Raw genomic sequence first — 15,974 nt, 5'->3', positions numbered from 1 at the left:
CTGATCTCTGCCCTCCTTGGTCCTCTTGAGGATGTTATCTCTCTTATGGTACATACCGCTCAAATGCAATGTTGTCTTGTGAGAGTGCGAGCGATTAAAAAACTCACTAATTAAAGGGTGTGGCACCCATTTCACTTGTGAGTATTCAACCCGTTTCATTTAGGACGAATACTCGTAGGTAAATGGGTGCCACGCCCTTTAATTAGCAAGTTTTTTATCACTCTCTCGCGAAACAACGTTATGTTTGAGCGATACCGTAAGTTCCTTCCTGTATTGACAAGGAGATCAATTAGTGATGCTGAGAGATCTCTTCACCCATTAGACTTGGTGGTCTTGGTCTTGGTAACCCCAAACCCCAAATTATTGTCTGGTTCCCAATTTAATTCATCTGTGAAGATAACCTCTGCACTTGTTGCCCTGATTGTTCAGCAACAGTCTCATTTTAGCATCAACACTTTGGAGGCTCAATGTTTGGCTAAATCCGAGGTTGTACATGTGACACATCAAGCACAAGTGATTTTGCTGCCAGTTTGCACCTATCACTGTCTAGAGAATTGTGGCACTGTCTAGTGAGAAGGGGACTTCATCTTGGCTTTCAGCTTTACCTGTTAATGAGCACTGCTTTGCTTTACATAAGAGTGCTTTTCATGATGCCTTTGCTTGTGCTATGGGTGGATTGCCTACTCAGTGCATTTGTGGTAAGGGATTCTTGGTGGATCATGCTATGAGCTGTCCCACTGGTGGTTATCCCACCCTTAGACATAATGAACTAAGTGACTTTAGTACTGATTCCCTATCAGAAGTGTGTTCTTGTGTGTGTGTGTGTGTGTGTGTGTGTGTGTGTGTGTGTTTGTGTGTGTGTGTGTGTGTGTGTGTGTGTGTGTGTGTGTGTGTGTGTGTGTGTGTGTAACCTTCATTACAGACCCTTTCTGGTGAAACACTCACATACTCAACAGCAATTACTGAGGATGGGGTTTGTGTGGACATCTCAGCTGATGGGTTCTGGGATGGCGAACACTAGAGAGCTTTTTTGATGTCAACGTTTTCAACCCAACTGCTTCATTGTACCACACCACTCCAGTGTCTTCACTGTACCAGCGATTTGGGAAGGAGAAATGTAGAAAGTATGAACAGACGTTGAGATAGGTTCTTTTGTCCCGCTAGCGTTTTCCACATTTGGTGGAATCAGTGGGTGTACTAATGTTGTTTACAAACATCTGGCTTATTTGTTGTCTTTGAAAAGGGGCATTCCTTACAGTAGTGTTATGGCCTGGTGTCGCCTTAGTTCTTCACTGCTGCACAGGGTGTTTGATAAGTATTTCAACTAGTGCATAAACAAAAATACTGCATTCGTTCAATGGTTCGAAGGGTGCATCATTCGAATGATGTAAGTGAAGTTTGAATTTTGCGTATGCGCAACCTGGTCATATTAGCGAGCAGAAGACTGTAAGAATCCAACTGCTCATCACGCCATGAATAATTTTTGCCTTGGGCAGTTACGCTTGAGATTCTAGAAAGTAATAGAAGGTGGTGTTTGACAAGTTAATTTGCTCGCACCACCAGTGACCACGCCCACCACTAATGGCGAAGTGCAGTTGGGACAAGCTGTAGTGAAGAATATTGGGTTACTGTAAGGTCTTTAGCAGCAGCTACATCTTGTTTTGTGTTTTGTCCAGCTGGACAAGTTTATTAGCTTGCGCAAGTGGCCACGCCCACCGCTAATAATGCTAATCACAAAGTGCAAGCTGTAGAGGAAGAATATTCCGAGTTGTGCACAACAAATAATAGTGTCAACATGTGAAATTCCATTTTCCAAAGGGAGCCAAAACAAAAACTGGATTAAGCTACAATACACTCTAAATTATGCCACCTACATAATATGTAGCTATAGCATCATACAATATTCATCAAACCTTTGAATGTTGCATTCAACCTTCGAAGCATAAAATCGACATTCATTTATGCACTAATTTCAACTCTGAGCCAAACTGGCCCAACGCAGACATCTACTGCTCCACCAGTAGTATACCACTGGACCAATCAGCTTATCTTTGATGTGTATTAGTCACAAAGTTGAACTAGTGCTGAGAAAATTGGAGCAGAAGCCATGAGGTGTGTGGGTCATTTTTGTTCACACTGGGCCAATGGAGCACCATATTGCCTTATCAATACCCCGCTGCTGCATTCAGCGATGAGGAGCACACTCCCATAGTGGCTGCCCAGCTAGCCATAGAGCTTTGGACCTTGCTTTGATGGAAGGTTAGGTGTATTTCCCTTAATTCAATCTTTTCCTAATTAATTTCAGTCTTCTCTTTTTGCTAGCACTTTAACATCTAGTGCTAGGGGTGGTGGCAGGGGTGCCAGATACCCGAGAGAAAAAAATCTGTGGAATATCACTAGATGTAATACACTACTATGGTTGAAAAGAATTTATTGCTATCACTTTTGTGCATCACGAGTTCATCAAGAAGCAAGAAAGGCCAAGACAAACAGCAAATATAATTACCAATGTTGGGATTTGCCCACCGAGCTATACTGTACTACCATCTTGTCAACCCTCGGGGCGCCTAGGGTTACTGTAGTTGTCTTGTGTGGCTGTGCGAATTTGCTGTTACCACTTTAACTGCTGCGTACTTCATTCATAGGTTAAAAACAAGGCTTCTCTTGATGAGTTTAATAATTGTTCTGCAAGTGCTTTATTCGAAAGTTATGGCAATTTTGTTCAATGCCAAAGTACCTCCGAAATATCCTGTAATACTATCATCATTCATCTCTTGTTTCACTACTTTTTTCGCTTACATCCTACTTCATTTTTAAATAAATAGTATACTAGTTTGTTAGTTTGTTATAGTATACACATGTGACTGTTCTATTAGGGGACTGGTGTATTAGAGTATCTCAGGTCAACCTTTCACCTACCAGGGGGAGTGTCACTATTTTCACTGTGCTACCATTTATGAATACAGCTAGGCCAATAATAACAGTCATGATCAAGTAAATAGATTGTTAAGAGATGTGGTCTCGGTGATCAATCGTACAAGATCATGTTAGTAGGTGTGGTATTGAACCTATCATGAAGTTACAGGTATCTACTGAGTATAAGCGCTTAAATAAGTTTGTAGCTCTAAATATGTTGTTCAAGGAAAGTGTTGATAGGGAAAATTAACACCTCAATATAATTGCTTGTAGAAGGGCAAAGGATGATTGAAGATATAAAAAGGAAAGACAAGGCACTAAGGGCACATACTCGTCAGACTGTTTGTGAAATTTGTATGAGACTTCCCATTCCTTGTGTTACCGTACGCAAGGAAATTTTGACGTCAAAAAAATTGACGAATCGGTTTATTTCGTCAAATTTAAATTCGTCAAATGTTTATAAGTACCCTTAAGGTGGCGCTGAAGTAATCAAATGAAGCCTTACAAGGCTAATGGGACATCATGTTTGTGGCCATGCACGAAAAAACACGTAAAACTAGTAGAACAAAGCAAAGCGCTTCGAAATATTGAAAGAACCAACTCTATCAGACTGTCAAGCTACTATTGCTGATACAAGTAATGATATTCACGTACTAACTTCATCACCTTGTCAAAACTTTGGTAACTTCACGGTGAACAACACCAGCTGTCATCGCGTGATTACTGCTTTACGGAACACGCCCTGGCCAGTTATACTGTCTTACAATTCGTGAAATAACTCCATATTTATGTACCATAGACCCTCAAAATTTGGCAGAGGCACTGGTAAAGCGTTTCTTTACAGGGCTATGGAACGATTTTTCGCGATTCGCTGTTGACAGGCGTGATATTACTTGTTGAAAAATGCGGGTTTGCATTTTAACCAGTTTCCACGTTGTTATCGTTAAAAAGGATTCCATAGAGTTGTTCTACAAGGTGAGAAACCATAAGAGCCAAGGCGGCTTAGCGCTAGGTTGTTTCTGGGGTGAGTTATTTTTAAAATCAGCTCACAAGTTCAGAGTTTAATAGCCACGAAATTAAAGCGGGTGATTTCACGGAACTTGGCATGCTAAGCTACGACATTATAGGCTATTATAAGAACCCTTTAAACGTAGACTACATGGTTCTCCACCACCCTAAAATAGCTAATTAAGTGCGTGGGCTAATTTTAATTGTGACAAATGGGCATTGTACGGCTTCACATAATTACTTCAGTGCCACCTTGAAAGTATAGGTTTTGCCTATAATTTCTTGATTTTCGTCAACATTTTATTCGTCAAATCTGCTGAAGTCTGAATTCGTCAAATTTTTCTTACATCGAAATTTCCTTGCGTACGGTAACCCTTCAACCCGCACATAATTTTAAGGGATACGTGATTACACAAAACCTTTTTAAGTGGCCTGTCTAGCCAAACTAGCTAGCCTTAAGGGTGCTAGCGGGTTTTTGAAGCCATTCAAGGGACAACCCACATAACCACATGCGGCTGTTACATCATAATTGGCAATATTACGCATACTCAAAGTATCCGTGTTAGGCGGCCGTGTTTTGCGCCAAAGAAATTGGCCATGACGTTTGAAAATCATCACGAAAATGATCGTCTAGGCGCCCAAGAGTGACAATAGAGTGAATTAGCCTGAAAGTAAGTGCTAGTTTTGATGACATGTGCGAACGCAAGCTGATTTGTAGCCAACACACGTTCTTCCTGTGTTTTCTCAAGTGATAGTGTACGCTGGTAAGTTATATTTGTAATTGTACGCCTGTTCTTAGGTAGAGACGATGTTCCAGCTGGATTTATCACCCATTACAAGATACTGACTGTGCATTACGAGGCGTTACCCATCGAAGAGCAGGCTTGGCGACTCCACAACCAACAGGAAGGTATCCCAGTGTGTAAAGAAAAAGAACAAGAGCTTTTGTTTAGTTCATAACTTCATTTATAACTTGTTATTTGATAAAGTTGGCATTTGTGGTTTATAGAATTTGTTGTAATAACTGGTCGGCGTGCGCATGTTCTACACTGCATTGTAAAAGGCGATATTCTGGAATACACGATAGTCGGATCTCTACCAAACTTTTGGTGGACCATCAGTGATAAATTTGCAAACTTTTAGCGCATGGAATTATAATTGTTGTGATCCAGCATGAAGTTACAGGGCGCGAAAGTCAAAGTTCGCTCGTGGCACTACTCTTTGTTTTATAACTCAAGAAAGAAGAAGTGCAAAGACAAATCCCTGCGCTAAGTTTCCACAAGTTTATTGAAGAATCTTCACAGCGAATTAGATGCTTGTGCAAGCAGCCAGTATCTCGGAATAAAAAAATGTATGGGTTAACTTTGAGAGGCTATAGCGCGTGAATGAAACAAGGTACAATCTTATACTTTGGTCTCTGTATAGTAGAAAGTTAGGTCAATCTTCGAAGCAGTAGTTTAGATTCCTGTAGCTTTCTTTATGCCTGTATCAAAGATTAAAAGAACAGCATTTATGTGGCTTCAAAAGGGGGCTAGCACCCTTAAGTCATTATCCAACAGAAAGTTTGCTACTTGAGCAAATCTAAACAATCACTGTAGCAACAGAGGCTTACTTGTTATGGACCAATCAAAAAAGACAACTCAATTTTCCATTACTTCTCAATACTCATGACGGCAGCCATAATAACAATCTATTAAATCACATGAACTATATATGACATGACTCGCTATTGAATGGGGAATCACCTCGTGTTATTCCACAAGAATCTGATGAAGTAGGAAGGAGATATTAACCATTTTCTAAGGAATTTTGCATGCTTATTTTGCATAACGGTAGTTTCAGGATGAGCTTTGGCCCCATGCTTTGCTTTTGTGCTAACATCATTAATGTTACAATAAGATTATTACAACTACAGCAATAGTAACATTAATGTCATAGCAATATTTAGGATTGCAACATTATGTTATTTTAACCCTTAAACCCACATATGCCGATAAATCGGCATTTATGCATGGCTGTAAACTAAGCGCTGTAATTTCAATGATGTTACAATGTTTGAAATAATGTATGTTTACATTAATGATGCACCGATAAGTTATAGTTATATCCCGTTACGAGGGTGATATATCATTGTTATTACACGAGTCCGAGGCAGAGCCAAGGAGGAGTGTAATAACAATGATATCATCCAAGTATATGGGATATAACTATTTTGTATCCCAGTGCGCAGGAGTGCACAGAAGTTTACAGATAGTAAATTAAGTTCCGGTTTGAGTTCCTGTCACTGTGCTCAAGATTTCGTCCCAATTGAGTGGAGATTCAACTTCGTGGCTACAAGAGAGACCCTGCATACTGCCTACAAACTGTAGCAAAGGGTTAGTTCCAGGTACAATTCACCTTCGTCAGAAGTTGGTATGGTGGTATCACATGGCATGCAAGAGGAACAAACACCAACAAGTGACTACCATAGTCCAAGATATGATGAAGCTAGAAGTTATCGAAAGAAGTTAGTTCTTCACCATAGTGACCATTGGGACTGATTGTTGGAGCGAAAATCGACTCAGACTGTTCTAGACATTTATTAAACTATCGTACTGGTAACTTGTAGCGTTGCTGTATAAAAGATTAACAGTTTTCTTGTAAGATTTAGCAGGTTTAAATGCTGTACTGGTGCTCTTTGTTCCATTGGTAAACAATACCGTTCGCGGTTATTATGATGTCACGAACAAGACTGAATGGCTCCGCAACGGGGTGATAAGTTAGTTATCACTGGGTGATAACTAATATATCGTACAGTAGCAGCACCGCTCTGTCTAGCTGTATGGTAGTTATAACCCAGCGCAGCACTTTGACACTCACACGCACTGGGATTTAAGACATTTTGCTGACATAATGGCCGATACCAATAATTGATATTTATGCCAAAATTTCACAAGTATTGCAACTTTTATACTTTATTTTTGATGAAAACAATGACATCAGGTTCAGTAAAATTAATCGGCAAATAATCTGCTGATAATTACCAATACCAATATTGCTGAAATTTGGCAGATAAGCCGATTTCCAATTATTTACCAATTACTTGGTGCACCACTAGTTTACATAACTAAGCCCAAAAGGCACATACCACTGGTGAGTTTGTTATTGTGGCGTAAAATGGTGGCTGTGCGCTGCTTTGTTTGGCCTACAGCTATGCGACTGGTCAGGCAGGCTGGCAGATGAAAATTCGAGTTTCAGTAATTTGTTTTAACCCTTAAATGTGCATAAGCCTATATATAGGCAAATACACATGGCTTTAAACAATGTGCTGTAACTTTCGAACCATACCTTCTATGGATACGCAATTCATTCTACTCATAATGTAATAAGCGTTACAGTGATACCTAGGGTTTTCCCCTTTGTTGCTAAAGCATGATGCCAGAACTAGCCGTGTAATCAACTTTTCATTAAATAAACACTCAAAACCTTTTCATATCTTTATAAAATGATCCATAACTTGATGGTGGTTGTTCCATTCGACTTCCAATAAGGTTTGTTTGCTTCACTGTTAAATTTCACATTTAGCCATACAAAGCTCACGTGATCAAACCCACAATCGAAGTTAAACACGTGGCGAGAAGCTTGGTTGATGGATAACACTAATCACCGTTGTTCTTCACTTCATAACAAGTAAGTCTCCACTGTTACAGTGTTTATTTAACCTTCCCCAAGTAGCCCAGTGAATAGACTTGATCAATATGCAGTTTTAGGCTAAAGGAGTTGAACTACCCCATATAATGTCACCATGTATGTGTGAAATGTGTAAACACTCATTCCCCAAAGTTTCATGCATGTTTAAGGGTTAATTTTATATGGCTGCCTGTAAGTGTTTTCTTGTTTTTAATGCTGTATTTAAGATGGACTAATATCATTCCGTAAAGGTGATTTTCGTCACATAAAATGTCTCTATTTTTAACCCATTCACGGCGGCAACCGCCATATGGCGGATCACTCTAATAAAACACTCGCTGAATACAATTTTGACACACTTACACTGGTATTGTGCATTTGTTAGCATGATGCGCCTATGCTGAAACGCACACATCCATAGAGGTCCCGTTTCTGGAATAACCGGATCCTTTGCGCACTATTGTGGGTTTGTTACGTAACCCGATAAAACTTTTCTTGTGAACGGAGTCAAGTTAAGTGTTTCTTCGAGTTGATACTAGTGTTTTCGAATACTCTGAATCATTTCTGATGTGCTACAATAGCCGAAGAAGACAGTCGATGGTTTTTCAAGAATGTGGCGTGATGTGCACGCATGCGTATACACATGTGCAATGAAGTTGTTGAGCTAAATCTCGATAAAACTAGCCAGGGAGACAATCGCTCAGTAAGCAAATGATGTAGAACTGTTTAATACACTGTTATAGTGATTTGTAGATCCTTTGTTTGTACCCGACTGTTTGTATGTGCTGTTTATATCATTTTTTCGTCTTTGTTGTGTTGTAATTACTTTGCGGTTTGTGTTGTGTAAACATAAACAATATAACCAAGTTCGTAAGTCTATAGCCAATATTTCGAGGGGTGGTTACTAAGTAGTTTAGCGTACAGGTAGTGTTATACTGGGCAATTCGGCGAGACCTCTGTAGTCCGCCAGGAAATTCAGCAGTGAATGGGTTATATAATTATTAAAGGTGGCATTTTAGGCGGTGCACATCACTTTTGGGGGATCCCTACTTGAACAGTACTACTATACTGTTTAATATCATTGCTCATCTCTTGTTTCACTACTAAGTCTATGAAACTAGTTTCATTGATGCAGTTATGGTCTAGGGATAACTGACAAGGTCAATCAGAGCCTTGCTCATTACTTGTATGGGTGCACTCAGTGGTAATAATTTGTAGCATGGTAATAAACACTCTTTTATCTCCCTGTTAAAGCATTCTGAGGCATTGCAAATACTGTTTTACATCAGTAAGGGAAACTATTGAATACATAACAGCAGTGTAGTCATAATGCTTGCTGTACTGTGATCATTTTGATATGGAAACTAGTCATCGACAAATCTGTATGGAAACCAATCTGTGGTTTAGAAAATATGTACTCCAGACATTACCTATTAATCCTTAATTAAATGTCTCGTGCCTTAAAGCAAGAGGTACACAGGTTTGCAAGTGTATTAAATTTCGTGGGTATAATTTTCGTGGTTTAATCTCAATGAGCCAGTTTATTTTCTCGAGGAGCTGCAGGGAGCAGAATTTGTGATTTAAGGTTGCATTTAAGGTTTACAACTTAACAGCTTTGGCTACTCCATTTACTCTGGCGTACTTATCTGGGACTAAGCAAACCATTTTGTGGGGTTGACTCACCACAAAAGAATCTTTCCTGCTGGAATCAGAGGAAACGGGTCTTAGATTCTAAGATACTTGAACAAGGCCATCATTATCTATTCATGTGATGAACAGGTGCATGTGTTGTCGTCAGGTCGTACGTAGCGCAATAGCCACATAGAATTAATGTAATATTATTATGTGCGTTAATAGTATAAGGAAGTGTATTGGTGGCAATGGTTAATAGGTCTGTTCGAGCTGAGACGTGAGTTTCTAAATAGATTAGTTTTCGTGGATCAGCTTTATGTGGATTAATTTTCGTGGATCAGCTGCAAACCATGAAATCCACAAAAATTTATACACCACGAAATTTATACACTTACAGTATGCAAGGGTGACCGTTCTATCAGGGTGACTGCTATATTAGAGCAAGTCAGTTTTTCACTTACTGTATGGAGGGAAACTTTGGAGGAGGAAAAATTTGGAAAATCAAACAAAATATCACTGTTGGCAAAATAAAATTTTAGCAAAGCGAACACCCTATTTAATTAATTAGATTACTAACCACTGTGTCTGAAGTGAGAGCTGGGAGTGCCATGCCTCTTTGGCACCTGGAGTCAACTATCAACTAAAAGATAATACTATATAGACAGTAGATCTACACCCTCTGGAATAGTGAGTATCGTACTTAATATGGTAGGACTCACTACTTGTCATGCCCGTTTCTGAGTCGAGGTGAGGTTTACGTGTACTGTAGTTAGTAACCTAGTGAGGTAGTTGAGGCAGGCTTGGGTCTAGCGTGATGCCTGGCCCAGTAGCCCTTGGTCCAGTACGAAATTGATTAGTTTGAGGCTTGGTTTGCTATTTTCTTCACCAGCAAAATATGGGAAAATTTGGCGAATTCATGGTGGTAGTTCGCCAAATTTTAACAGTGCCAAAGTTCCCCTCCATACAGTACCAGGGTGTGTATCACTATTTCATATTTTCACTGTGCTAGGATTATGAATACAGCTAAACCAATAATAAGGGGGTGTGGTCATCATGATTGAGTAAATAGATTTTTAATTGTTATCGATTGTTATTAATCAACAAAGATTGTTAATAGACATGGTCTAGAACCTATCATGAAATTACAGCCATCTACCAAGTGAACATATACTATAAGTGCTTTAAATAATTTTGTGGCATCTAAATGTGCTGCTCAAGGAAAGTGTTGATATGAAATTTACACCTTGATATGGTTTCGTTGTGTGAAGAAGACAACAACCAGCCTGATAAAATGAAAAACAAGGTGCCGAGGGCACACACTCATCAGAACCTCAAAAAGCACATGCCATTGGTACAGGTGGAATTTTAGGGGTGACCCCTACTTAAACAACAATTGTATGTGACAATCAGTACCAGAGAAGCAATTAAGCTGCTAAAGTAATTTTGTAAGCACTGTTAATAAACAAGTCACTAGCATATATACTACAATTAACTCTCATTGCTGCTATAATACTGGTCGAATTATAGTCACTTTAGAATTCACTGTTACTAATTATCTCGTGCCCAAACCCTACCCACTGCATCGGGTAGGGTCTGGTGACAAACACTGAGGTTTTGAGCTCTAACTCTAGCACAATTCTAGTTACTGTGTGATGATGTACAATCTATTTTTTTTTTAAACTAGTTTTCTACTTTGCATGTGCTATAATTGGTTCCATTCTGGGTTGTCCCTGTCAGGGTTTGGTTTTGTATGAAACCTTTTACCAAAATTTCAAGACATTTTTCTTTGATTTAGTTTTAGAATCAAACAACCTCATAATTTTGATGTAGTTTTAGCACAGTAGACCCTCAGTTATCTATACCCTTGAAATTGGAAATGACTTGTTCTATTAGGGTATGTGTATGTTCTATTAGGGTATTTAAACAGAGCCCTATATAAATGTATGGGCTTCACTTATCTGAACACTTTTACCATTACCTGAGTTTGGATAACCGAGGGTCAACTGTATACTAAAAGTAAGTTACTGTACTAAAAATTTTAGTTGTAGTGCCTTAGAACAACACTAATCTGAACACATCTTGATCCCAAGGGGGTCAGATAATCTAGGAAGCACTATACAAAATGAAGTGATATCTATACCAAAACAGCCGTAAAAAATGATGCAGCCCCACAAAGGGTAGGTTGTGAAATCCAAATTAAAGGTGGCAGGCAAGAAACGGCAGTTAATGGCAAAAATTTTAATACTCTTTTCCCTATAAAAGCCACCTATATAAAGGTGATATACACAAGTGATGTGTATTAGTTGTTGTGTGTTAGTTCAGTAACACTGTTACACATTGTAGCTCAGAGAGTGAATAAAGGCAGCGGTGGTGACAGGTCCAGCCTGTACAACTGGTTAAGTCCATCTTCTCCTGATGATGATGTTGGTAAGGTGATATTGTTGTTATGTTGTCATGATGATGACCTTTTCCCCACCCCTTCCATCGCCAGTTGTGTGCAACACTATTAAGGTGTGTGACCTTTTTGTTTTTTTGTGTGTGTGTGAGTGTATTGTTTGTGTGTGAGCATAGTGTGTGTGTGTGTGTGTGAGCATAGTGTGTGTGAGCATAGTGTGTGTGTGTGTGTGTGTGTGTGTGTGTGTGTGTCCATTTAAACGACTGGAACAATGTGAATGAAGTGGTGGTCTGGTGTCATCTGAGGAAGCAGTCCACCCAGCTGTAACATCAATACCTGGTGTTTACTGGGGAAACAAATTCTCAACTGTCCTTGTCTCGCTTAGCAGTGTTGAGATCGTTGTGGAACTTCACGTTCTGCGATCTCTCTCTGTGAGACCTGGACAGTCTTCCTACAGGTTACTAGCTCTGGATTTTCCTGCACAAGGCTCAAGTACCAGAGTGGTGCACAGGCATCCCAGTGCTGGTTTGCTGGGCAGCAATGGCTGTGTTTCGCCCGGCTACTGTAGGCTTGGCTTTGCTTTAGCTTTGTGTGTGTGTGTGTGTGTGTGTGTGTGTGTGTGTGTGTGTGTGTGTGTGTGTGTGTGTGTGTGTGTAGTGTGTGTGTGTGTAGTGTGTCTCTGTGTATAGCATGTCTGTAGAGTGTCTAGGTGTGTTTTGTTCACTTATACACTATTACTCTAAAGGCATCGTCACCATCATCAATGGTTCCAGTTGATGTATTACAAGACGACAGTAGTCCATCACCACCTAAACAACGACAGAGATATACTCCTCTCAACTTTACTAGTAGCAAGTCTACAGCAGCATTAGTAGTAGACTGCAGTCGTCATGATGATGAGCAATTTGTATTGTATGGGACTGGTAGTAGTAATACTAGACCAACTAAAAGTGACTATGTGATGAGCTTATCTAGTACTCTACCTGTGACTGACCCAATTACTCTAAGTGATCATGAAGATAATACAGACACTGTGACCTCATCAGGGGATCATGTGACCTCATCATCGAGAGATCATGTGACCTCAGGTGATGACTGTGAGATCATAATTAGTCATAAAGAGGGGACTACTAGGAGGAAGAAACGTAAACTACTCAATACTCCACCGGTTGTGTCCAATTGGCAGCCTGTACCCCAACAGGAAAGTGGCTCCAAGTCATGTGATCCTCAGGGGAGTGGCTTAACATCATGTGATCTTCAGGGAAGTGGCTGCTCATCCTGTGATACTAACTGTACCATCACCATGGCAACAATGAACAACAAGAAACACTACCCTGTTAATAGCACACGCTCAAATATTAGCTCGTCCCCAGCTAAAAGGATGTCTACAACTAGAAACTTATCCCCTATAAAGACTACATGCTCAAGTGTTAGCACATCATCAATTACAAGCACATCATCAATTACAAACACATCCTCAATTACAAGCACATCCTCAATTACAAACACCTCCTCAATTACAAGCACCACTAGCAGAACATGGAGCAAGAATAATAACACAGCACCACTAGTTCGAGCTCCCTTAACATCAGCCAAGAGCTTCTACTCTAACAACAACAAGCACACCTACAACTATGCTGCTTATGGAAAGAAGAGTGAGTCATGTGTATTATAGTATGTACACATTGAGCTGGTACAGTTAATAACTCATGGATGATGCAATTACACACGATCTTGAAATTTGGCTCATTTGTAGCACTGCTTGACTCGCTAATTTATTTCAAAATCTTGTCGAAATGTCCAACATAATTTTTACACCATACATTTCCTATGAAGAATCCATAAAAGTGTAGTCCCCCCTCTCCTGAACTTGTAATGGAGCCAAAGCACACATTTCTGTTGTTGACACCTTTACTAATCATCTAATGTTAATTCTCTTGAGAGAAAAAATGCACTTTACATTTTTAGTTGTTTTTCAGGATCCAGCTCAACTTGTACATACTGTAACAGTAGAATAATAGGTGAATGTAGAGTATTGAAGGAGCAAGTCTACTTTATAGCAATCTAGTCTTATGGCATGACGTGCTTGCAAGGATAGTAATGACTTATTCAGTGCTGACAATTTACATTATCAACTGCAAATAGTTTGCAACCATAATACTAGGAAGCCAATTTGAGGGTAGGGTACAAAATTACTATTTGAGAGACAATACAGTATCATGGAGTGTACATCCTCAAGGGTTTGGATAACTACTCACTTATTTTCAACCAATATTGTTAACATTGTATATTCATTATATAGAGCCATTGAGTTTGCTGAAGCAACAACGCAAACGAGCTCCTCTGCCCAGTCTGACCAGTTGTACCAACATGTTTCAGGGTTATAAGGTGATCACATGATCTCTCTATGTACATCTAATCATGTGATCCTCACAGATACCCCGCAAGTCGTCAAGGCAACCCAGTGAAGAGGTCAGTGATGATGTCATATGTGGTCACTGTTGCTATGGTGATAACATCTTTAGGAGGATAAGGTTATTAGTGATGATGAGGAGGGTGTGGTCCCTGTTGCTAAGGAGGTTACCAAAGAGAAACATGTTAAGAAGTCATACAAGTCACCTTTAACTGAAGCTCTGTCAATAATAGACAAACATAGTGATAGTCAGTGTAGCAAGAAGACATCTGACCCACTCAATAAGAAGAAACTATCGCCTGTTCACTTGGATTGTTCTCGTGCTAGTGTGGGCTCCCTCAATGGAATAGTGGAGAATGCTTGGGTTAGTTAGCAATACAGTTTGTAGACATATCAATTCATTGCCTCTGCTGTATCACAATACAGTGATACATTGTACAGTACAAGTTTACTGGACAATACGTTTTCAGTCCTAGCATTTTTTTTAAATGGCTGCAGGTTAAGACCATAATCAGTACGAGTCAAACAAATTAATATATTGTATATCATGATCTATCAACATATTATGACCTGATAACTTAAGCATGCGTAGGATTCTAATGGCTGATAATTTACTGTACATTGTGGTTAAACTGATTGGTATGTAATGCCTGTACAAATAGGTCATTAAACAATGTTTAGACTCCTTTCATACTTTAACAATCTCCCATGGTATAAAAACTGTTAACTCTACCATATTTGACCAGTTAATAACTGTGGCTCATATAATAGCCGCCCCCAGATAGTAGCCGCTCCAGACCCTAGAATTATAGTCACAAGAGCTGCCCTCAGATAAGAGCCGTGGCTTATATCTAAATATACTGATGCAAGTGTTGACACGTTTGAAGCAAAAACTGGGCAAAGTTGTTTTAAGCCAGGAAATAATATTTTTGAGAGAAGTTAAAATGAATGATATTATTGAAGGATGATTAAACAAGGTCAGTCGCTCATGAATCCGTATAAACACTGCAAGCTGCAGCCAATAGTAGCCGCCTTCATGTAGTAGTCACATGATAATCACATGGTTTTCCTTGCTGAAAGTTATAGTAGCAATAGTACATACACAACTACACATAACGTGTACATAACACACACCAATAGTATTACATTATCCTTTCCCTCCTTTAGTTGTCAGTGGACAAGTTATCATTCCGACTTAATGACAGTAAGTAAAGTAACTATACTGGTTAGTGTATAACATTTGTGTGTTTTGTGTGTGACAGGGAATGGTGAACGACCTATTGAGATTAGACCATTGAAGGATGCTGTGAAGAGTTGTAAGGTGTGTAGTGTAGTTTAATGTGTGTACGTGCGTATGTGTGTTGTGTGTGGTAGTGTAGCCAAGTAGCTAGAGCATCACCTGGTGTTAACTGGTGAAGTAGTCTACCCAGCTGTATTAATGGTGACCTGGTGTTAACTGGTGAAGTAGTCTACCCAGCTGTATTAATGGTGACCTGATGTTAACTGGGGAAGTAGTCTACCCAGCTGTATTAATGGTGACCTGGTGTTAACTGGTGAAGTAGTCTACCCAGCTGTATTAATGGTGACCTGGTGTTAACTGGTGAAGTAGTCTACCCAGTTGTATGAATGGTGACCTGGTGTTAACTGGTGAAGTAGTCTACCTAGTTGTATTAATGGTGAACTGGGGAAGTAGTCTACCCAGCTGTATTAATGGTGACCTGGTGTTAACTCGTGAAGTAGTCTACCCAGCTGTATTAATGTGGACCTGGTGTTAACTCGTGAAGTAGTCCGCCCAGCTGTATTAATGTGGACCTGGTGTTAACTGGTGAAGTAGTCTACCCAGCTGTATTAATGTGGACCTGGTGTTAACTGGGGAAGCAGCTGTATTAATGTGGACCTGGTGTTAACTGGTGAAGTAGCCTACCCAGCTGTATTAATGGT

At 39.7% G+C, this 15,974-nt stretch overlaps 1 protein-coding gene and 1 long non-coding RNA gene across 2 annotated transcripts in view; both read left to right on the top strand.

Moving 5' to 3' along the window:
* LOC136257236 (sentrin-specific protease 7-like) overlaps positions 1–15,974 on the top strand; it is a 60,370-nt gene that overhangs the window by 9,228 nt on the left and 35,168 nt on the right. The window contains exons 3-10 of the mRNA XM_066050313.1: positions 11,569–11,652; positions 11,717–11,736; positions 12,366–13,275; positions 13,923–14,008; positions 14,057–14,092; positions 14,146–14,397; positions 15,201–15,237; positions 15,296–15,354. Coding sequence (XP_065906385.1) covers positions 11,569–11,652; positions 11,717–11,736; positions 12,366–13,275; positions 13,923–14,008; positions 14,057–14,092; positions 14,146–14,397; positions 15,201–15,237; positions 15,296–15,354 — 1,484 coding nt within the window. The remainder of the gene's footprint in view (positions 1–11,568; positions 11,653–11,716; positions 11,737–12,365; positions 13,276–13,922; positions 14,009–14,056; positions 14,093–14,145; positions 14,398–15,200; positions 15,238–15,295; positions 15,355–15,974) is intronic.
* Positions 4,478–4,935, top strand: LOC136258705 (uncharacterized). Its single transcript, XR_010702928.1, has 2 exons — positions 4,478–4,595; positions 4,724–4,935. It is a non-coding gene; the product is annotated as an uncharacterized lncRNA (long non-coding RNA).

This window comes from Dysidea avara, chromosome 6, assembly GCF_963678975.1.
Source record: "Dysidea avara chromosome 6, odDysAvar1.4, whole genome shotgun sequence".
NCBI classification, from domain to species: Eukaryota; Metazoa; Porifera; class Demospongiae; order Dictyoceratida; family Dysideidae; genus Dysidea; species Dysidea avara.
Note: the sequence above shows the minus strand (reverse complement) of the source record. Positions and strands in the feature narration are given on the sequence as shown.